Consider the following 23,049-nt stretch of genomic DNA (forward strand, 5'->3'; position numbering starts at 1 on the left):
AATCATAAATAGAAAATAGAAAAGGGAAAGTAAGGTAGCGCAAAAAAAAACGAGAGGCAGGTCCGGATATTTGGAGGGTATGGCCCAGATCCAGGTCAGGATCCGTTCAGCAGTCTTATCACAGTTGGAAAGAAGCTGTTCCCAAATCTGGCCATACAAGTCTTCAAGCTCCTGAGCCTTCTTCTGGAGGGAAGAGGGACGAAAAGTGTGTTGGCTGGGTGGGTCGTTTCCTTGATTATCCTGGCAGCACTGCTCCAACAGCGTGCGGTGTAAAGTGAGTCCAAGGACGGAAGATTGGTTTGTGTGATGTGCTGCACTGTGTTCACGATCTTCTGCAGTTTCTTCCGATCTTGGACAGGACAACTTCCATACCAGGTTGTGATGCACCCTAGAAGAATGCATTCTACGGTGCATCTATAAAAATTAGTGAGGGTTTTAGGGGACAGGCCAGATTTCTTTAGTTTTCTCAGGAAGTAAAGGCACTGGTTGGCCTTCTTGGCAGCGGACTCTGCTTGGTTGGACCAAGTCAGGTCATTTGTGATATTGACCCCAAGGAACCTAAAGCTTTTGACCTGTCCCACTTGCGTACCACCAAGGTAAATTGGGTCGTGCGGTCCGCTACTCCTTCTGAAGTCAACAACCAATTCCTTCGTCTTGTTGATGTTGAGGGATAGGTTATTGTCTTCACACCATGCCACCAGGTTCTTAATTTCCCCTCTGTACTCAAACTCATCATTACTCGACATACGGCCTACAATTGTGGTGTCATCAACAAACTTTGCATCAGCAAATGTTGCAATAATCATGGGAGAGTTCAATATGCAGATAGATTGGGAAAATCCGATTTGAGTTAGATACCAAGAGAGGAAATTTGTTGAATGCGAGGTGGCTTTTAGAGTAGCTTGTGGTTGAGCCCACTAGGGGAAAGGCAATTCCTGGATTGGGTGTTATGTAATGACCCAGATTTGATTAGGAATCTTAAGGTAAAAGAATCCTTAGGAACAGTGGTCATTTTTGGGTATTTAATATTTCAGTTATAATTGAGTAATATTGCAAATACATTACTTGATTGACCATTTTTGTTGATTTAAATAGTCCACTATGGGTTATGTGAATGTCATATGTCAACACACCACCACGTCGTATGTACATGCTTCATTAGAATTAAAATGAAACTAAGACACTTGTCTCTCAGGCTCCCTTGATTTCCTTTCAATGAGATTTATGTTTTGGAGTTACAAAACTTAACAGCAATGATGAGGAAGTTTTAAATGAACCTCAGACGTCTACCTACCTGTTGAAGCACAGTGAGATGATTGAGTTTAAAAAAAGGCAGAAATTGACAAATTCACGGGTTCGTAAACAGTGTGTACTAGGTGATAATAATTACAAATAACAACTATCAAAAATGGCTGGCAAAATCAGAACAAAAAGTAACTGGAATATGCATATTGATCGAATTTACAGTATTTTAAAGTGAATGGAATAGCCAACGAGAAGCTGGTGCTAGTTTTACTGAGTGCTGGTTTTATTGGGTTTAAAGGCATAAAGTTTGCTTAGAAGTTTGACTGTTCCAATCAAGTCAGCTGAAATGAGCTTTGCTAATATCCTGAAAGTAATGCAGGAACATTTAGAATTGATGCAGAATACATTTAATTTCATAAGCAGAATCAAAAGGAAAGGGTGTCCATTTCAACATATGTGGTTGATTTGAAAACATTGTCTGAGCATTGTCAGTTCAGTGATAGGCTTAATTATGCACTAAGCGATTGTTTAGTTTGCGAAATCTTACAAGAAAGCATTCAAAAATGCTCCCTAAGTGAAGCACAACATAATTTAAAGGAACAGTTGAAATAGCTGTATAAATGGAAACAGTAGACAGAGATGCAACTAGTTGTAGCCAAGATGGAAAGTGAATGTGAATGAAATTGCATCATTTTAATGGAAACTGGGCTGACTGAACAAATTGTGTTACCATTTTGACAGGAGTCACATACACCAGACCAATGCAGATTCAAAGGAGAAACTTGCATAAAATGCAACAATATAGGACACAGACAAAAATAAATGGATTGCACAGGGAAGAAAAAAAGATAGATAGTCAAGTTGCAGTTTCAAAAAGAGCACTAATCTGCATGCTGTTGATAAAAAAATATGATGGGGTAAGAATGACACAGTATGAGGTAACTTTGAGATTTACAGTGTGAAAACCAACAAGAGACAAGCAATATGGCTTACACCAGAAGCAATGGCAAATTAATTAAAGTGGACATCCACTGAGTAAAGTCAACCGAAAGGGAATAAAGAAAAGTACTGGATGATGTCACAGCAGTGTTCAAGGATGGCACTGGAAAACTCAAACATATCAAAGGTAAAAGAGTGTTAAAAGAAAATGCCACATGCAAGTTTTAAAAAGCTTTTCTGGTTCCTTATACCATCTGTGATAATATAGCCAGTAAGAACATGGAAGCTGAAGGAACTCTTTCCAAAGTTAAGTAGAGCCAATGGGCAACACCAGTGGTCCCAGAAGAATGAGTCTGTCGGGATCTATGGTGATTTGAAGGTCACCATTAACCCAGTACTGAAAGTGGATCAATACCCTCTGCCCAGGAGAGAGGACATCTTTGCAAACCTTTCTGGAGGGAAACGCTTCAGCAAAGTGGACATAGCTGCAGCCTACCTACAGATGGAGGTGGAAGAAGAGTCCAAAGTGTTTCTCACCATAAACACTCAGAAAGGGTTTTATCATTATAATAAGCTTATTTCTGGAGTAGCATCTGCAATTGCACTCTGGCAGAAAGCTATGGACCAGGTCATGCAAGGCTACCCAGGCACTCAGTGTTACCTGGATGACATCATTATACTGGCAAGGATGACAAGGAACATCTCCAAAAGCTCAGGACACTACTAAAAAGATTAGAAGATTATGGGCTCAGAGCCTGAAGTAACAAGTGTGAATTATTTAAACCAAACATCACTTACTGTGGTCACACTATTGATGTACAAAGATTACTTAAGTGTGTTGAGAAAATTCAAGCAGTGGTGGATGCCCCAAGGTCAAAAGATTTGTCACTGTTGTGGTCCTTTTTAGGATTTGTCAATTACTAAAACAGGTTCCTGCCAAACCTGGCTACTATGCTCCACCCTTTGAACTCATTACTACAGATCAGGAAGAAATGGCAATGGGCAAAGCAGTGTGAGGCCGCTTTCAAGAAGGTAAAGAAATGATGATGTCAGACATTGTACTCAAACATTATGATCCATATTGTCCAATGAATCTCACCATGCACTGTTTGGGATGTCAACGTGTCCAAACGAAAGGTGTCCAGAGCTGTCAGAACAACTTAAGACCATAAGATATAGAAGCAGAATTAAGCCATTTGGCCTATCAATTCTACTTCATCATTTCATCATGGCCAATCCATTTTCTCTCTCAGCCCCAACCTCCTGCCTTCTCCCCATATCCTTTCCTGCCCTGACAGATCAAGAATCTATCAACCGCTGCCTTAAAAATACCCAACGACTTAGCTTCTACAGCTTCCTGTGGCAACAAGTTCCACAGATCCGCCACTGTCTCGTTCATTTAAATAATTTATCATGGTTTATATATATAAAAGTGTGTCAATGTCATATGTCATCACGCCAACATGTCAAACATGCATGCCTCGCTTGAATTGAGATGAAACTAAGACATGCATTTCTCAGGCTCCCTTGATGTCTTTTCAATTCTTTTTATATTTGAGTTACAAATCATAACAATCATATCATCATCATGAATTGCCATGTCATATGATGTAAGCAATCCTGGTCTCATGATCTTTACAAGATGGGTGACCACAGCCATTATCAATACTCTTCAAAGATTGTCTGCCTAGCATCAGTGGTCACATAACCAGGACTTGTGATATGCACCAGCTGCTCATACGACCATCCATTACCTGTTCCCATGGTTTCCTGTGACCCTGATCGGAGATGGCGGGGGGGGGGGGCTAAGCAGGTGCTACACTTTGCCCAAGGGTGACCTGCACGCTGGCGGCAGGAAGCAGCGCCTTATGCCTCCTTTGGTAGAGACGTATCTCCACCCCGTCACCCATAACAATCATAATGTGATAGAATTCATCCTGCAGTTTGAGAAGAAAAACAAAAATTGGATGTATCAGTATTAGATTATTCTTTAGATTATGAAGACACGTAGTCCTCTTTTATTGTTATTTAGTAATGCATGCATTAAGAAATGATACATTATTTCCTCTGGTGTGATATCACAAAACACAGGACAGACCAAGACTGAAAAAACTGACAAAACCACATAATTATAACATATAGTTACAAACAGTGCAACAATACCATAACTTGAGGAAGAAGTCCATGAGCACAGTGAAGTTCAAAGTTTCTCAAATGTCCCACATCTCACGCAGACGGGAGAAGGAAGAAAAACTCTCCCTGCCATGCCGACCACAATCCGACTCTGAGTCATCCGAAAACTTTGAGCTCTGATCAGCTCTCCAACACCAAGTACTGAGCACCATCTCTGTCCGAACAATTTGACCTCCTTCTCGGTCGCCAAAAGCAGGCAAGGCTGGGGATTTTGAGACCTACCCTCTGAAAGATTCCTGACCACACAGTAACGACAGCAGCAAACAGGCGTTTCAGAAATTTCTCCAGATGTTCCTCTGTGCTTTCACGTCCATTCTCCATCAAATCAGAATTGTCCACAGCCCCTATTTAACAGATACGACATCATTTTTCACCAGAGGGCTGCGCACACACAGGCATGCCACCATCTTCTCCTCCCACTTCATTATAGTGGAGTAAAGGGAATTACAGAGGCATGAAAGAGGAGTTGGTCAAAGTTAATTGGAAGGGGACACTAGATAGGATGATGGCTGAACAGCAGTGGCTGGTGTTTCTGGGGGCAATTTTGAAGGCACGAGAAAGATGCATCCCAAAGATGAAGTAGCATTCGAAATGGAGAATGAAGTAATCATGGCTGACAAGGGAAGTCAAAGATAGCGGAAAAGCAAAAAGAGAGGGAGAGCATATAATAAAACAAAAACTAGTGGGAAGGTAGAGGTTTGGGAAGCTTTCAAAAACCAACAGAAAGAAACGTAAAAAGCCATAAGGAGAAAGAAGATGAACCATGAAGGTAAGCTAGCCAATAATATAAAAGAGGATACAAGTATTTTCAGATATATAAGGAGTAAAAGAGAGATGAGAGTGGATATTGGATTGCTGGAAAATGATGCTTGAGCGTTAGTTATGGGGAACAGAGAAGTGGTGGACAAACTTATAAAGTGCTTTGCATCAGTCTTCACGGTGGAAGACACTAAAAATATGTCAGAAATGTGAGGCGTCTGGGGGCAGAAGTGTGTGCTGTTGCTATCACTAAGGAGAAGGCTCTTGGGAAGCTGAAAAGTTTGAAGGTAGATAAGTCACCTGGACCAGGTTTCTCAAAGAGGTAGCTGAAGAAATTGTAGAGGTATTAGTAATGATCTGTCAAGAATCACTAGATTCTAGAATGGTTACTGAGGACTGGAAAATTGCAAATGTTACTCACTCTTTGAGAAGGGAGGAAGGCAGAAGAAATGAAATGATATGCCAGTCAGCCTGACTTCAACGGCTGGAAAGATGTTGAAGTCTATTATTAAGGATGAGGTTTTGTGGTATTTGGAGGCACGTGATAAAGTAGGCCAAAGCCAGCATGCTTTTCTAAATGGGAAATCTTGCCTCACATATCTGTTGAAATTCCTTGAGGAAATAACAGGCAGGATAGACAAAGGTGAGTCAGTGGATGTTGCTTATTTGGATTTTCAGAAGGCCTTTGACAAGGGCCACACATGAGGCTGCTTAACAAAACAAGAGCCCACAGTATTATGGGAAAGGTACTAGAATGGATAGAAGATTAGCTATCTGGCAGGAGGCAAAGAGTGGGAATAAAGGGGGCCTTTTCTGGTTGGGTGCCAGTGACCACTGGTGTGCTGCTGGGGCCTGTGTTGGGATCACTTCTTTTTAAGTTGTATTTCAATGATTTGGATGATGGAACTGATGGCTTTGTGGCTAAGTTTGTGGACAATACGAAAATAGGTGGAAGGGCAATTAATGTTGAGGAAGCACAGTGACTGCAGAAGAACTTAGAGAGGGGAATGGGCAAAGAAGTGGCAGAGGAATATGATATAGGGAAGTGCATGATCATCCACTTTGGCAGAGGGAATAAAGGAGTGGAATATTTTTCTGAATGGAAAGAAAATTCAAAAATCAGCGATGCAGAGGGACTACAGAGTCTTCATGCTGGATTCCCTAAAGCTTAACCTTCAGGTTGAGCTGGTGGTAAGGGGGGCTAATGCAATTTTAACGTGCAGTTCAAGAGGACTACTATACAACGGCTAGGATGTAATGCTGAGGCTTTAAAAGGCATTCGTCAGACCACACTTGGAGTATTATAAGGAGTTTTGGACCCCTTATCCGAGAAAGATGTGCTGCATTGGAGAGAGTTCATAGAAAGTTCATAAGAATAATTCCAGGAATGAAAGGTTCATATGAGGCCAGTGATGTTGTGGGGATGGAACTGGACTCTCTGACGGTGGTGTCTGAAAAGAGGATGCTGTCCAAGTTGCATGCCATCTTGGACAATGTCTCCCATCCACTACATAATGTACTGGTTGGGCACAGGAGTACATTCAGCCAGAGACTCATTCCACCGAGATGCAACACAGAGCGTCATAGGAAGTCATTCCTGCCTGTGGCCAACAAACATTACAACTCCTCCCTTGGAGGGTCAGACACCCTGAGCCAATAGGCTGGTCCTGGACTTATTTCCTGGCATAATTTACATATTACTATTCAACTATTTATGGTTTTATTACTATTTAATTATTTATGGTGCAACTGTAACGAAAACCAGTTTCCCCCGGGATCAATAAAGTATGACTATGACTATTGATGGCTCTGTGTCTGTACTCACTGGAGTGTAGAAGTATGAGAGGGGATCACATTGAAATCTATCAAATATTGAAAGGTTTAGATAATGTGGATATGAAGAGAATGTTTCATAGAGTGTGGGGAGTGGTCTGTGACCACAGTACATAGCCTCATAATGGAGGGGTGTCTGTTCAGAACAGAGATGAGGAGAAATTTCTTTGGCCAGAAGTTGGTGAATCTGTGGAATTTGTTGCCACAGATGGTAGTGGAGGCCAGGTCACCGGGTGCATTTAAGGCAGAGGTTGATAGGTACTTGATTAGCCAGGGTGAGAAAGGTAATGGGGAGGAGGCAGGAGAATGGGATTGAGAGAAATGGAACAGACATGATGGAATGGCAGGGCAGACTCAATGGGCTGAATAGCCTAATTCTGCTCCTAAGTCTTATGGTCTAACATTTTCTGGTTTTGATTAAAACCTATGTTTACATTATATTACCTTAATATTTTACAGCAACTTAATCTTGCACTGTAGATCCGGATCAAAAATTAGATCTAAATATTGATCTCACCAAGATTTTTCAGGAATCAACCCAGACAGAGACAGATCTGTACAGTACAGAAATGGGCTCCTCGGCCCAACTCATCCATGCCTAGCAAAGTGCCTGCTTGAGTTCAAAGTTCAAAATAAATTTATTATCAAAGTACATACGCATATGTCACATACACAACCCTGAGATTCATTTTCTTACAGGCATATTCCACAAGTCTATAGAATAATAACCATAACAAAATCAATGAAAGATCACACCAACTTGGGCATTCAAGCAATGTGCAAAAGACAACAAACTCTGGAAATACAAAAGAAAGAAATCATAATAATAAATAAGCAATAAATATCGAGAACCTGAGATGAAGGGTCCTTGAATGTGAGTCCATTGGTTGTGGGAACACTTCAATGATGGGCCAAGTGAAGTTGCGTGAAGTTATCCCCTTTAGTTTAAGAGCCTGATGGTCGATGGGTAACAACTGCTCCTGAACCCGGTGGTGTGAGTTCTGAGACTCCTGTACTTACTTCCTGATGGCAGCAGTGAGATTAGAGCTGGGGGATGGGGGTGGTGGATGCTGCTTTCCTGCAACAACATTTCATGTAGATGTGCTCAATGCTGGGGAGGGCTTTCAACATAATGCACTGGGCCGTTATGCTCTGATGAGGACTTGCTCATGGACCTCTGATTTCCTTTTCAAGAAGTCAATAATCAGCTCATTGGTCTTGTTGACATTGAGTAAGAGATTGTTGTTCTGGCAACACTCAGCCAGATTTTCAATCTTCCTCCTATATGCTGACTCATCACCACCTTTGATTCAACCTATACCTGCAAACTTGAATGTAGCAATAGAACTGTGCTTAGCCATACAGTCATAAGTGTAAAGTAGGTAGAGCAGTGAGCTAAGCACACAGCCTGTGGTGCACCTGTGCTGATGGAAATTGTGGAGGTAACGTTATTGCCAATCCGATCTCACTGGGGTCAACAAGTGAGGAAATTGAGGATCCAATTGCACAAAGAGGTATTGAGGTCAAGGTATAGGAGCTTATTGATTTGTTTTAAGGGGATGATGGTATTGAATGCTAAGCTGTAGTTGATAAAGAGCATCCTGATGTTTGCATCTTTGCTGTCCAGGTGTTCCAGGGTTGAATGAAGAGCCAATGAGATGGCATTTGATGTGGACCCGTTGCTCCAGTAGGCAAACTGGAGTGGATCTAAGTCATTTCCTAGACTGGAGTTGATAAGAACATAAGAAATAGGAGTAGGGGTTGGCCATCTGGCCCATTGAGCCTGCTCTGCCATTCAATAAGATCATGGTTTGACCTGAGCATGGACTCATCTTGATATGTTTCATCATGATCCTCTCAAAACACTTCATCACTGTGGCTGTAAATGTTACTGGACGATAGGTCTCCATGTTGTTCTTGGGCACTGGTATAATTGAAGACTGCTTAAAGCAGGTAGGTACCTCAGGGTGCCAAAGTGAAAGGTTAAAGATCTGTGAACACTCCAGCCGGTTGATCAGTACAGGTCTGTAGTACTTTGACAGGTAGATCATCTGAGCTGGATGTTTTTCATGGGTTCACCCTCCTGAAGGCTGCTCAAACATCGGCCTCAGGAACTGAAACCATAGGGTTATTGGAGGCTGTGGGAGATCATGGTGGTTCCTCCAAGTTTTGATTGTCAAAGTGAGCAAAGGCAGCATTGAGCTCACCTGGAAGTGAAGCCATGTAGTCACCTACGTCACTAGATTTAACTTTATAAGAGGTGACAGTATTCAAGCCCTACCATAACTGTCAACCATTCTTCATTGAATTGCCACTTAGCCCATGAGATGGCTTTTCAGACATCATACTTGGACCTCATGTAACGTTCTTAGTCAGCAGACTTGAATGCCTCTGATCTGGCTCTTAGAAGATTGCAGATCTCATGGTTCATCCAGGGCTTCTGATTGGGGAATATTCTGAGTGATTTAGTGGAGACACATTTATCTACAGCTGGTTTAGTAAGGTCCATTTTAACCATGCTGTATTAATTCAGATCCCTAGATGAGTGCTTGAACACAGCCTAGTCCACTGACTCGGAGCAATCCCAAAGATGCTTCTCTGCCTCCCCCATGACCACCTCTTTGTTGTCCTAATCCGGAGTTCTGCTCTTTAGCCTCTGCCTGTATGGAGGTAGGGGGACAGGCTCATGATCTGATTTACCGAAATGCAGTCTGGGCATGAAACGGTAGACATTCCTTATCTCTATATAACAGTTGTCTAGTGTGTTAGGACCTCCAGTGCTACAAGTATATGCTAATAGTAATTGGCCAGGGTTTTCTTCAAACTAGCCTGATTGAAGTCACTGACTGTTATTTGAAATGTGTCAGGATGGACTGTTTCTTGTTTGGAGATGGCATCATGCAGAATCTCAAACTCTTGATTATAGTCGGTCATTGGCAGTACATAAACAGTGGTCAGAATTATGGAGGTAAACTCCCCTGGTAAATAGAATGGATGACATTTGACCATTAAGTGTTCAAGGTTGGGGAAACACAAATTTGACAAAACTACCACATCAGAGAACCACCGAGAGTTCATCATGAGACACACACCTCCACCTTTTGCCCTTCCCAAATTAGCAGCTCAGTCCATACAAAAAATTGAGAAGCCTTCCAGTTTGACAACTATATCGGGCATGCTAGGAGACAGCAAAGTCTTGCTCAGTCATAGGATACAACAGTCCCTCAGTTCCTCCTGATACAGCAGTCTTGCCATCAGGCCCTCAATTTTGCTCTCCAGCAACTGCACGTTTGCTAACAAGATTCTGAGTGGAGAGGGTCCTCATCCCTCTGCATTTCAGCCTGGCTTGGAGTAAGAGGGCCCCCCCGACTTCCTGCCATGGCAATGAACCTTCGTCTGCTTAAAGGTGCAGTATCTGCCCGGTCCACCAAGCCTTTCACACAATTGTGAAACCTGTGGATCATTAAGCTGATTTAAAAGTACTTTGCTTATAGAGAAATTATATGCTGCAGATTGCAGTGAGAGTAATTTGAAAGATGTATATTTAAAAATATATTTAGAAGTATCTTCGACAGCCCACAAAATAACACCGTGGATCACCAGTGCCATTGTGACGTCATCATAAGCTGGTCTCATTTGCCAGCATTTGGACTATATCCATACATCTTTTAAACGTAATTATTTCCCTCCTATCACTTCCTCTGGAAGCTTATTCCATATTCACATTACAGATCCAATTTAAATCTTTCCCCCCTCTCCTTACACCTACGCCCTTTAGTTTTAAACTCCCCTATGCTGGGGAGAAAAAAACTATAACCATTCATCTTATCTGAGCTCCTCATCATATTATATACCTCTATAATTCACCCCTTAGTCTCCTACACTCCAAGGAAAAGAGCCCTAGCCTATCCAGAGTCTCCGTATACCTGAAGTCATCCAGTCTGAGTAACTTCTTTATGACTCTTTCCTGCATCCTTTCCAGCTTATTGACATCCTTCCTACAAGTGGTGATCAGAATTGCACACAATACTTGAGGTGCAGTCTCTCCAAGGTCTCGCCCAGCTGTAACATGACATCCCTCTTGTACTCTTGCCTTGGCCATTGAGGGCAAGCACCTTCTTCACCACTATTTATCTGAGTCACTACTTTTATGGAGCCAAGTAATTCTATCCCTAGATTTCTCTGCTCTGTAACACTCTCCTTTTATTCTGTAGGTCGTGCCCCGGTCACACCAGTCCATGTTAAATTCCAGCTGCCATCCTTGGCCAGTTTTAGGTAATATTAACATTGCCTCAATATCCTTGGAATGCATACTTTACCTAGTGGATAAAATGAACTTGTGGCAATAACAAAGCAAGTCACAGTCATGAACAATTGTTTATTAATCATATACAGCAGCGCACACAGTATAAAGCTATTGGAGAAAATAAAATGGTCAGTAAAATAAAAGCAGTTATTTCTTTCCAAAGCAACATAATGACTTACAAATTTACAGTGAAAATCCTACTCTGTAATTAATGGAATTAGCTTCTCAGCCTTTTCAGTGTATTACAATGCTCTGTTTGTTCAATGAAACCTTTTGAGCAGAAATGAGGGTCACAAATTGCAAGAGTGTGCATAGGCGTAGTGAGTGAATTTTACTATCTCCCAAGTATTTGGTTCCATTGTTGTCAACATGGCACAAGACACTAAAACTACAAGCCATTTCCGTGGCTTCCACTGTTGAATATGGGGGGTGATTGATAAGTTCATGGCCTAAGATAGAAGGAGTCAATTTTATAAAACTTAGCACATTTATTTTTCAACATAGTCCCCTCTTACATTTACACACTTAGCTTAGCGGTCGTGGAGCATATGGCTCTTGCACCTCCAGAAAGCGTCCACAGCAGGGGTGATTGATAAGTTTGTGGCCTAGGGTAGAAGGAGATGAATTATACGGCTCTCGTTACATGCACACACAGTTCAGCTCTTTGAGTGATTATGCAGAAAGTTTGAAGTTAATAACTCACCTCCTTCTACCTTAGGCCACAAACTTGTCAATCACCCTTGTATACACAAAAGGCAAATCATATCCTACTTAATGCCTGTATTGGCAGTTTTCCAGAACACTCATCATTTTATCCAGCCCAAATAGAATTGCTTGTTTTACCTTCCTTGGGAGGATCAATTTGAGGCATAAACACAAAATAATCTGCAGACGCTGGGGTCAAAGCAACACTCACAACAAGCTGGAGGAGCTCAGCAGGTCGGGCAGCATCCGTGGAAAAGATCGGTCGACGTTTCGGTCCTGACGAAGGGTTCCGGCCTGAAACGTCGACCGATCTTTTCCACGGATGCTGCCCGACTTGCTGAGTTCCTCCAGCGTGTTGTGAGTATCAATTTGAGGCAGACTTATGAACCTCAGGAGACACCATTTCAGGTCCACCTGCATCCACCTCTACACTGGTAGTTTTACCTTAAATCTGACATTCCAGAATCTGGTTCAGATATACAGTATATGCCAAATATTAGGGTGGCTTAGACAAACATTGTTTTGTTACCTTTCTCTCTGGTTATCAAGTTTTGTATTTCAGTGATAATTTTGAAACACAAAATACTAACAGCACAGTGTAAATTATAAAAAGAATCTAACATAAACCAGTAAAAGCCTTTTGTACCTCAAAGACTGGTGTTTTGCCATTAATTTCAAAAATATCTACTGACCAATTCCAAATTAACTGTGCATTGGAAACCAATAAGCTTGCCCAGCGATATCCCTGAGAACTCAATAAACTATCTGCACTTCTTGACCATCCTTTATCTCTTCATAACGTTACCAACAAAGGACCTCAAATAAGGACATCTAATATCACAATTAACAAAGTGTAAAGTCTGTGATCTTAATTTCTTGTTGTGTATCCCTGGTGAGGATTTTTTTTACATTAAACTGCGATTTAGTTAGAATCAAATCTTTCCTATCTGACATTCAATCTGATTACACGTTAAAGAATCAGTAAAGGCAATTTTTAAGAAATCCTGTTTCTAACTATTATTCACAGCTTATTTCAGAATTCAATGGTCAGCATTTGTGTGTTTGCAATTTGTTATATCCTTGTAAGGAAAAACATCTTTTGTCATCCCTCGAGCAGGAAAAAAATTGACACATTTATATTCAAGTTGAAATTAAGTAAGTCAGAAAGATGTGAACACAAAAATGTGTTTCATCAGCTGAGGCAGTTACCTGTATTTTTGTTTCAGAACAAAAAGAAAGTATATTAAACAGATTCATGTTTATGAGATACCATGCTGATACCATGTGGTGTGAAATGAATTGGTTTTGCCATGTGAAACTGTTTCACATTTTTCACATTTTAAGGTATTAACAGATACAAACTTGCAATTACAAAGCAGGGATTGCCCTAATTTATGATAAAATAATGCGCAAATGTACTACCTGTCGCCATGGTAGAAATAATTAATTGCACTGACCATTGAGAAAGCATCCTTTGCTTTTTGGTATCTTTGGCAGTCCCTGAAATTGGCACAGGAACTTCCTAACATATTATACCCAGACAACCGGAATGAAGGATAACAAAATAATTCTACAAAGATTTAGTTTAAACACCACTGAAAATATTTCTTCAAAATCCAAATCTTTTTCCTGCTTTGAAAACAATTGGGCATTAACTCACATACTGTGGTGTTGGTATTGTGGTGTGTTTTCAACTTATTAACTTATTTGCAGATTACAATCAGCTTGGTCTGGAAAAAAAATCTTAATTGAGTATCAAGTAGCAGATTTTTTTGGGGTTTTAAACTCTCTTTGGGAATGTTCTAAACAAATAAAAATCTATCTAGCTTTCAACAAACCTGCAGTTATCAGGTTATTTTAATTTAATAATGAGCTTCCTTTGAAAATATCTGTGGCAGTCAAAATATTCTTCAAAGCTAAAACACACAACTTCACCACCTACTGCTACTGAGTCACAGAACATCCATAAACTGCAGATATCACTTACATGACGACAATTCCTATTTCAGCAATCCCAAACTTTCCTCTCATACAAGATCAATCACTTCAACAAACAGACGTGAACACAATCTAGAGGTTAACGAGAAAGTCACTTAATATATGAACTAGAATAAGAATTGTTTTCTAATCCTTTTTATTTTGTCTTCTTTTTCTCCAAATGGTATTAGCTTCTTAAAAACTTAGCTTCTGATCAAAAAGCCAAGGCCTGCACCGGAACAGGCAAGGTGCACAGTCTTGGTCTCCAGCTTCTTTTGCTGCTCACTAAAGGAGCTGGCAGCAGGGTAATGTCATGGCTTCGCACCAAGATGAATATTCGCACCAAGATTTGCCATCAAATTGCAGTTATTAAACCCCTGGGCATTGCATTAAAGAACAAGATGCATTGATATTGATCGTCCAGCTGCATTTTTCATAAGTCGTCACTCAAACCCAGCTGAATCTTTAACATTTATAGATACTCTTCTACTTAGGATTTTGTGTATAAATTTGCTCATATTACAAAAATAGAATGAAGACATTCAATCAACCCAAGTGATGTGAAGATGTAAACTATGACTCTGAGAAGGGATGTCTGGACAAGCATTTCATTTCTCTTCACTGCTTTTTTTCCGAACAATTGTCTTGCTGTAGTATTTCTGTTGCTGTTCTTTAAAACTGGCTTTAACTTTCGCTCTTTTCAGGCCTCCGTCCCTAGACAAAAGAACAAATTTAATAGACTGAGTCTTTGACCACTTTTCACACCTGCCTTCATTCCCTCCTCCTGGACAGGACAAGAACAGAGTTTCCTCCTGGGTCCTTACCTTCCATGCCACCAGCCTCAACTTTCAGAGGCCATCCTTCATCAGCACCAGACATAGACCCTTCCCCTTTCAGGGATCATTACTCCCTGGAGCACTCATTCATCTCCAGCTACCTCTCCCCATCTCATGACATTTTTCCATGCAACTACAGGAACTTCTGCACCCAATTGTTCACTTCTTCCTTTCCACCATCCTGAGACTCATAGTCATAGTCATACTTTATTGATCCCGGGGGAAATTGCTTTTCGTTACAGTTGCACCATAAATAATTTAATAGTAATAAAACCATAAATAATTAAATAGTAATATGTAAATTATGCCAGGAAATAAGTCCAGGATCAGCCTATTGGCACAGGGTGTCTGACCCTCCAAGGGAGGAGTTGTAAAGTTTGATGGCCACAGGCAGGAATGACTTCCTATGACGCTCTGTGTTGCATCTCGGTGGAATGAGTCTCTGGCTGAATGTACTCCTGTGCCCAACCAGTACATTATGTAGCCAAACAGTACTACCAGGTGAAAAAACAATTCATGTGCAGTCTTTCCAATCGGAGTGTATTGCATTCAGTGTTGACTCTTCTACATTACAGAAACCAAATACTCTGTAGATTGGGTAATTGCTTTACAGGTAACCTATATTCAGTGCAAAAGAATGAATAATTCCAGTAGCATGTCATTTCAGTTCACTATCACAGTGTGAATTTCTGCTTGCAACTTCTAGCAGTGTTACAACAAGACACAACACAAGCTTGACAAGCAAAGCTCCATTTTCCTTCAGGACCTCTTGCAGCTTTCCCTGCTCAATATTGAATTCCCCATCTTCAATCTTTCTTCCTGCCACAGAGTCGCGCAGCATAAAAGCAGACCTTTCATCCAAACTTGTCATTGCTGACCAAGGTACCTACCAAGCAAGTCCATTTTGCCTCTGCCTGGTCCACATCCCACTTCCCATCTACGTACCTGTTCAAATTTCTTTTAAATGCTGTAATTGCACCTGCCTCTACCGCTCCTTCTAGCAGCTTGCTCCATACACCCTCCCCCCTTCTTATGAAAAGCTTATCCCTCAGGTCCCCTTTAAATCATTCTGCTCTCACCTTAAGCCTATTCCTACTAGTTTGAGACTTCCTTGCATTGGGTAAACTATTGCAACCATTTGCATTACCTATGCCCCGCATAATTTATAAATTTCTATCTATAAAGTTACCCCTCAGCCTCTTTTGCTCCAAGAAAAACAGTCTGGTCTATCCAGTAACTCCTTATAACTCAAGCCCTCCAGTCCCAGCAACATTGTTACAAATCTCTTTTGCATCTTCTTAAGATTAATCACATCCTTGCTTTAGCATAGGGACCAGTTCGGTACACATTATTCCAGGTGCAGTCACACCAACATCTTGTACAGCTGTAACATGACATCCCAAGTCTTGCACTTAATGCCCAGTTGATAAAAGCAAGCATGCCATGGACTGCCTCTACCCTGTCTATCAATGTCGAGCTTGTTCCCCTAGGTCTCTCTGCTCTACAACATTTTCCAAGACCCTATAATTCACAGTGTATGCACTGCCTTGGTTTAAGTTCCTTTTGCATTTTTCTCTCTCACACTGCCCATCAATTATCTCCAATTTTCCCATCAGCCACTCAAACTAGAGAAGATTTGCAAAAGCCATTTGCTGGTCCAGCAGCAAGGTCCAACCAATGACTAAAGGGATTTGCTGCCCTTCTCCTCTATTATTCAATTGGGCAGATTAAAAGAAAATTTGAACATTATAAAAGAGAAATCTTCAAAATAACTTAGTTCTTTTTTCTTTTTTTAATCACCCTCCATACGATTAGGTTTAAATACCAGGAAAGATCCACGAGGCCTCCTTGCTGTGCTATGGCTGCTTTTACTCGATTGGCAAACTGCACAGCATCTTCACCTTCCTGTAGGGTGACAATAGAGAAAACCATTATGGAGGAACCAATTAAAATTTAATGGAACAAATTAAAATCTCACCTTTTAATAAAAGAAGAATGTCAACAAATAACAGCCTCTGGGAGGATTTTTATCCAGTGAAATCAATGGTAATTTTGGAATAGCACATGAGTACACCTTGCTCACATAAAGTGAACCATGGTACACACATAATTGTGTTTTGAAATTATCTGTATGGACGGCATGCAAAAGGCGTCTCGGTATATGCGACTATAGTAAGTAAATTGGCATTCTGACAATGCAATAACTACATCCACTTTTGATACATGATTTCCAACCACATTAACTTAGGCATTAACTTGCCAAACTCTTTGACTTATATCACAAAATTTACACAATGGAAGCAAGATCTTTGGTCCCAAAAGGTTTATGCTTAATGCGATAAAACAGAAAATGCTGGAGGAACTCACTGTGGAAGTACCTATGAAAAGAAAAGCCAATCAAAGTTTTAGGTCATTAACCCTCAGAACTGGGGGAGAGGGTGGAGGGTTTACAGTGTTCAAAGCAGACCAGGGCGGTTAGTGAGGTGTAGGACAAAGGACCATGTAGAAATAAGTTAAGACAGATGAGTCAAGGTCAATAAACGAAGTCAAGTTTGTTGTCATATCAATATGTGCAATGGAAAACTTATTTACAGCAGTACCACAGGCACATAGCATTACTGTATCTGTATGAAAACAGCATTCACAAGAAAAGGACAAATGCATCCAGACGGTATCTGGCCTCCCAGGTGCCAGGGTTGTCTCGGATTGGGTCTATAGCATTCTAAAGGGGGAGGGTGAACAGCTGGAAGTCATTATAAATATTAGTACCAATGGCATAGGTAGGAAAAGGGATGAGGTCCTGAAGAGAGAATATAGGGAGTTTGGCAGAAAGCTGGAAAGCAGGATCTCCAGGGTTGTAATCTCCGGATTTCTGCCCGTGCCACGTGCCAGTGAAGGTAAGAATAGGATGTCTTGGCAGGTGAATGTGTGCCTGAAGAATTGGTGTAGGGGGCCAGGTTTCAGATTTCTGGGGAAGGTATGATCTTTACAAAAAGGACAGGTTACACCTGAAGCTGAGGAGGATCAATATCCTTGCAGGCAGGTTTGCTACGGCTGTTGGAGAGGGTTTAAGTTTACTTGGCAGAGGTATGGGAACCGGAGTGATAAGACAGAAGATGGGGCATTTGGTGCACAACTAGATGCAACGTGTAATTGTGTAATGAGACTCTGAGAAAGGACAAGCAGATAATAGAGCAAAATTGCAATCAGTGGGATGAGTTAAAGTGTAACATAGGGCCAACATCCAAAAGGGTGATGAATACAGGACTGAAGGTGTTATATTCGAATGCACACAGTTTATAGAATAAGGTAGATGATCTTGTGGTGCAGTTAGAGATTGGCAGGTATGATGTTGTGGGCATCTCTTGAGTCATGGCTGAAAGAAGCTCAAAGTCGGGAGTTTATCATCTAGATACATATTGCATCGAAAGAACAGGCAGGTAGGCAGAGGTGGCATCTCTTGGTAAAAAAATGAAACCAAATCCTTGGAAAGAGCTGATATAGGATCGGAAGATTTAAAATCCTTGTAGGTAGAGTTAAGAAACTGCAAGGGTAAGGAGATCCTGATGGGAGTTATATACCAGCCTCTGAACAGTAGCCAGGATGTGGGCTAAAAACTACAACAGGAGATAGAAAAGGCGTGTCAAAAGGGCAATGTTGTGATAATCATGAGGGATTTCAATATGCAGGTAGGTTGGGAAAATCTGTTTGGATCCCAAGAGAGAGAATTTGTAGAATACCTATGAGATGATTCAAGCCTGAGGCACCTGCTTCAAGCACAGTTACACCGGTGCCCAAGAAGAAAGTGGTAACCTGCCTCAATGACTATCGTCCAGTAATACTTAGATCCACCGTTATAAATTGTTTTGAGAGGCGGGTGATGAAACATATCAACCCCTGCCCGAGAAGCAACTTGGATCCGCTCTAATTTGCCTACTGGTAAAATAGGTCCACAGCAAATGCCATTTCCTTGCCTCTTCACTCAACTCTGGAACATCTGGACAGCAAATATGTATACATCAGGATGCTCTTTATTAACTACAGCGTGGCATTCAATACTATCATCCCTTCAAAACTGTTTAGTTTAATAAACTTCAAGACTTTGGCCTCAGTACCTCCCTGTGCAATTCGATTCTTGATTTGCAGACCCCAGTCAATTCAGATTAGCAACAACATCTCTTCTAGAATCTCCATCAGCACTGGTGCACCACAAGGCTGTGAGCTTAGCTCCCTGTTCTATTCACTTTACACTTGTGACTGTGCGGCTAAGCACAGCTCCAATGCTGTATTTAGCTGTATTGAGTCCTGACGAAGGGTCTCGGCCTGAAACGTCGACTGCACCTCTTCCTAGAGATGCTGCCTGGCCTGCTGCATTCACCAGCAACTTTTATGTGTGTTGCTTGAATTTCCAGCACCTGCAGAATTCCTGTTGTCTGTATTTAGATTTGTTGACAATGCCGCTGTTGTAGGCTGAATCAACGATGGTGGCGATAAATCAGAATTGAGGAGGCAGGTGGAAGATCTGGCTGAGTGGTGCCACAGCAACCTCTCACTCAGTGTCAACAAGACTAAGGAGCTGATTATTGAGCTCAGAAGGAGAAAACTGAAGGTCCATTTGCCAGTCCTCATCGGGAAATCAGAGGTGGAGAGGGTCAGCATATTTAAATTCCTAGCAGTAATCATTTCAGAGGATCCATCACCGCCCAATATACAAGTACAATTACGAAGAAAGTACAGCTGTGCCTCTACTTTTTTAGGAGTTTATGAAAATTTGGCATGACATCTAAAACTTTGACAAAGTTCTATGGATGTGCGGTGGAGAGTATATTGACTGGCTCCATCACAGCCTGGTATGGGAACACCAATGCCCATTGTAAATCCTACAAAAAGTGGTGAATATGGCCCAGTCCATCATGTCTTTGGCAAGGTGCTGCATTTGTGGCTGCTTAACAAAATAAGAGCCCATGGTATTACAAGAAAGGTACTAGCATGGATAGAAGACAGGACAGGCTAAGTGTCAGGAAGCAAAGAGTGGGAATAAAGGTTCCTTTTCCGGTTGGCTGCAGGGGTCAGTGTTGGGACCAGACTGCTTCTTTTCACGTTGTATGTCAATGATCTGGATGAAGGAACTGATGGCTTTGTTATCAAGATTGTGGATGATATGAAGAAAGGTGGAGGGGCAAGTAGTGTTGAGGAAGCAGGGTGTCTGCAGAAGGACTTAGACAGATTAAGGGAATGTGCGAAGAAATGGCAAATGGAATATAATGTAGGGAAGTGCATGATCATGCACTTTGGCAAAAGGAATAAAAGAGTGATTTATTTCCTAAACAGGAAAAAGTTTAAAATTAGGAGATGCAGAGGTACTCTGGAGTCCTTCTGCAAGATTCCCTGAAGCTTAACTTGCAGGTTGAGTCGGTGGTAAGAAAAACAACTGCAATGTTAGAATTCATTTTGAGTGGACTAGGAAGCAAAAGCAAGGATGTAATGCTGAGGCTTTATAAGGCATTGGTCAGACCACACATGAGAATATTGTAAGCTTTTTTGGGCCCTTATCTAGGAAAAGATGTGCCGGCATTGGAGAGGGTCTAGAGGAGGTTCACAAGAATGACCCGGTAACAAAAAGGTTATGAGGAGTATTGGAAGGCTCTGGGTCTCTTACTCACCGGAGTTTAGAAGGAAGATGATGATTTATTGAAACCTATTTAATATTGAAAAGTACGATTAAAGTGGACATGGAGAGTACGTTTCCTATAGTAGGGAGGTCTGGGACCAGATTGCACAGCCTCAGAATTGAGAGTCGTCCATTTAGAACAGAGATGAGGAAAAATTTCCTTAGCCAGAGGATGGTGAATCTGTGGATTTCATTGCCAAGACAGTTGTGCGGGCCAAGTCATTGGGTATATTTGATGCAGAGTTGATAGCTTCTTGATTAATCAGGAATTCAAAGGTTACGGCGAGAAGGCAGCAGAATGGGGTCGAGAGGGATAATAAATCAGCAATGATGGAATGGTGGAGCAGACTTGATGGGCTGAATAGCCTAATTCTGCTCCTATGTCTTATGGTCTAATAGTCTGTAAATTAGATACACCTTTTAACAAGAAAGAACACCTTTAGAAAGAAAACAAAGTCCATTTTAACACAATTGATCAAAGTGTCCACAGTGCCATGAAACTGTAGTGATTAGGATTGTGCTGGACATTCACAAACTGAACTGGTAGAGTTGTGCACAGATGGACAGTTCAGAAATGGAGTTGGACAGAGAATTAAAATAGCTTGCAAAATGAAGCTCAGGATCGCACTTGGAGACTGAGTGCAGATGTTTACTCCAATCTAGAGGAGACCACACTGTGAACATTAAATGCAATACACCAGAATGAATAAGATGCTATGAATCATTGCTACATCTGGAATAATTAGTTCGGTCCCTAGGTGATTGGAAAGGAAGAAGTGAATTGATGAGGGCCAAGAGAACACTATCCTTGAACTATACCAGGATCAGTGAGCGAGAGGAGATGAGCAGGAAAATGGGGAAATATGAATGATGCCCACTATGACTGAGGGGAAGCCATGTTTCAGTAAGGAGGGGGAAACTGAGAAGCTGCAGAGCAAGAGCCTGACTATTGGGACAAATACAATGCAGACAAAGACATTGGGAAAATGAAACGGTGTCCTCACAGGAGGTAGGGTGAGAGGCTGCTTGACTGAGCAAGTTCTTCCTGCATTTCTGTTCTTGTTTCAGATTCCAGCACCAGAAGTTTGATTTGTTTTCCTCTGCTTCAAACAAGTCCCTTCTCACCCAATGCATCAAACCACAGAGAAAATCCTCCCATTCTGTTCTCCTTCATGGATATAACTAGCATGGCATCTGTCTCAAATAAGCATTCACATTCTGCCCCAACTAAGCATTCACATTCTGCCCATTTTCATTATAACAAAGTTCCTCTTGAATCTCCTGTTTGATTTATTACATAATATCAATTAAAATCCACAGCAATGTACCTCAATGTTTACCCCATCAAACTTCATAATTCTGGATATTTCTATTGGATTCCCTTCAGTACTCTCTTTTACAAAAGTATCATGCCCAATAATTACAGACTTTTTGTGATATTCTTCACAATCTCCAAGCCTTGTTGCTTTTCATGTTTTCTTGGGTTTAGTACAAGTTTGTGCATGAGCAATCCTAGAACGTTCTTACCTCTGCAGTCCGGAACCAGACATTCTCTTCTCCTCATGAACAAGCTTTATGTGGCCACCCCAACATACAGAGTGAAGGATTTCACCTATCAAATTGTGACACTGGCTTACCTCACACATGGCAAATACCAAACAAGTTAGCTGTATTTCCTTCCCTCTCCTCTCAATTAGATAATGAAAACTACTAGCTCTGGGAAAGCCACACTGGAGCAAAGTCTGGATTTGGTAATTATTTAAGAGTAATGAGTTTTTTTATTATCCTGGTTAGATATTTAAATACGAAATGTATTGAGCTATGGGTCAAAAAAGTAACTCAGCCGAATTCATGAGGGATTTGTTTTGATTAAACTGCTTTCCAGTAGTTAATGCTTTTAGATTGGTAGAACTTTGACAACTGGCTGGTTTAATGTGAGCAAATAATTTAATTACTGCTACTTGATTGAAGACAGTATTTCCATCCCCTTGACAGCCGTGCTTTTGAGAACTGTTTAGATGTTTATGAGCCTTTCATCACCTGACCACGAAGAACATTTTTTTTTAAATCAGCAATGCTCATCAGATACCAAAAGCATCATACATATCTTTATAGCTTCTGGACCTGTGTATTCCACCATCTCAGACCAGCCTTTTACTCTGCGAGCTTGAAGTCAAGTAAAACTACTGCATGTCCCAACTCTCATCCAGTCTCATTCGTCTATCACCTAAATTAATGGTGGTCTGGTTAATTAAAGACCCAGTTTTAAATTCCTTTATAAACATTTAATTCTTTTTTTCAGCTCTCCTATTCCTAGCTCTGTAGTCTCATCTTGCCCTCAGAGACATCTGCTTCTTCCAAGGCTCTCCTCAGTTTTATTCGTTCCTCCATCAGAGGCTATGCCTGAGCTGCCAAAGTCAAAAATCCTAACACATTTTCCCCAAATGCTCCTCTCTCTTAAAACAGTCCATAAAATCTCTCTCTTTGATCAAACTTTTAGGCATATGTCCTAGTATCTCTTGTATGAGGCTCAGAGTTAAGTTTTCTTTGATAAAACCATGCGTAAAGTCCCAAGGACACTTTAG

At 41.1% G+C, this 23,049-nt stretch overlaps 1 protein-coding gene across 6 annotated transcripts in view; it reads right to left on the bottom strand.

Annotated features, from left to right (window-relative positions):
* Positions 1-12,325: 12,325 nt before the first annotated feature.
* gpat3 (glycerol-3-phosphate acyltransferase 3) overlaps positions 12,326-23,049 on the bottom strand; it is a 75,404-nt gene continuing 64,680 nt past the window's right edge. For all 6 annotated transcript variants that reach the window (XM_072256327.1, XM_072256325.1, XM_072256324.1 and 3 more), the window contains exons 12-13: positions 16,619-16,698; positions 12,326-14,671 (exon numbers count right to left, since the gene is read on the bottom strand). In XM_072256327.1, coding sequence (XP_072112428.1) covers positions 14,566-14,671; positions 16,619-16,698 — 186 coding nt within the window. In that variant the 3' untranslated portion in view covers positions 12,326-14,565. The remainder of the gene's footprint in view (positions 14,672-16,618; positions 16,699-23,049) is intronic.

Source organism: Mobula birostris, chromosome 4, assembly GCF_030028105.1.
Source record: "Mobula birostris isolate sMobBir1 chromosome 4, sMobBir1.hap1, whole genome shotgun sequence".
NCBI classification, from domain to species: Eukaryota; Metazoa; Chordata; class Chondrichthyes; order Myliobatiformes; family Myliobatidae; genus Mobula; species Mobula birostris.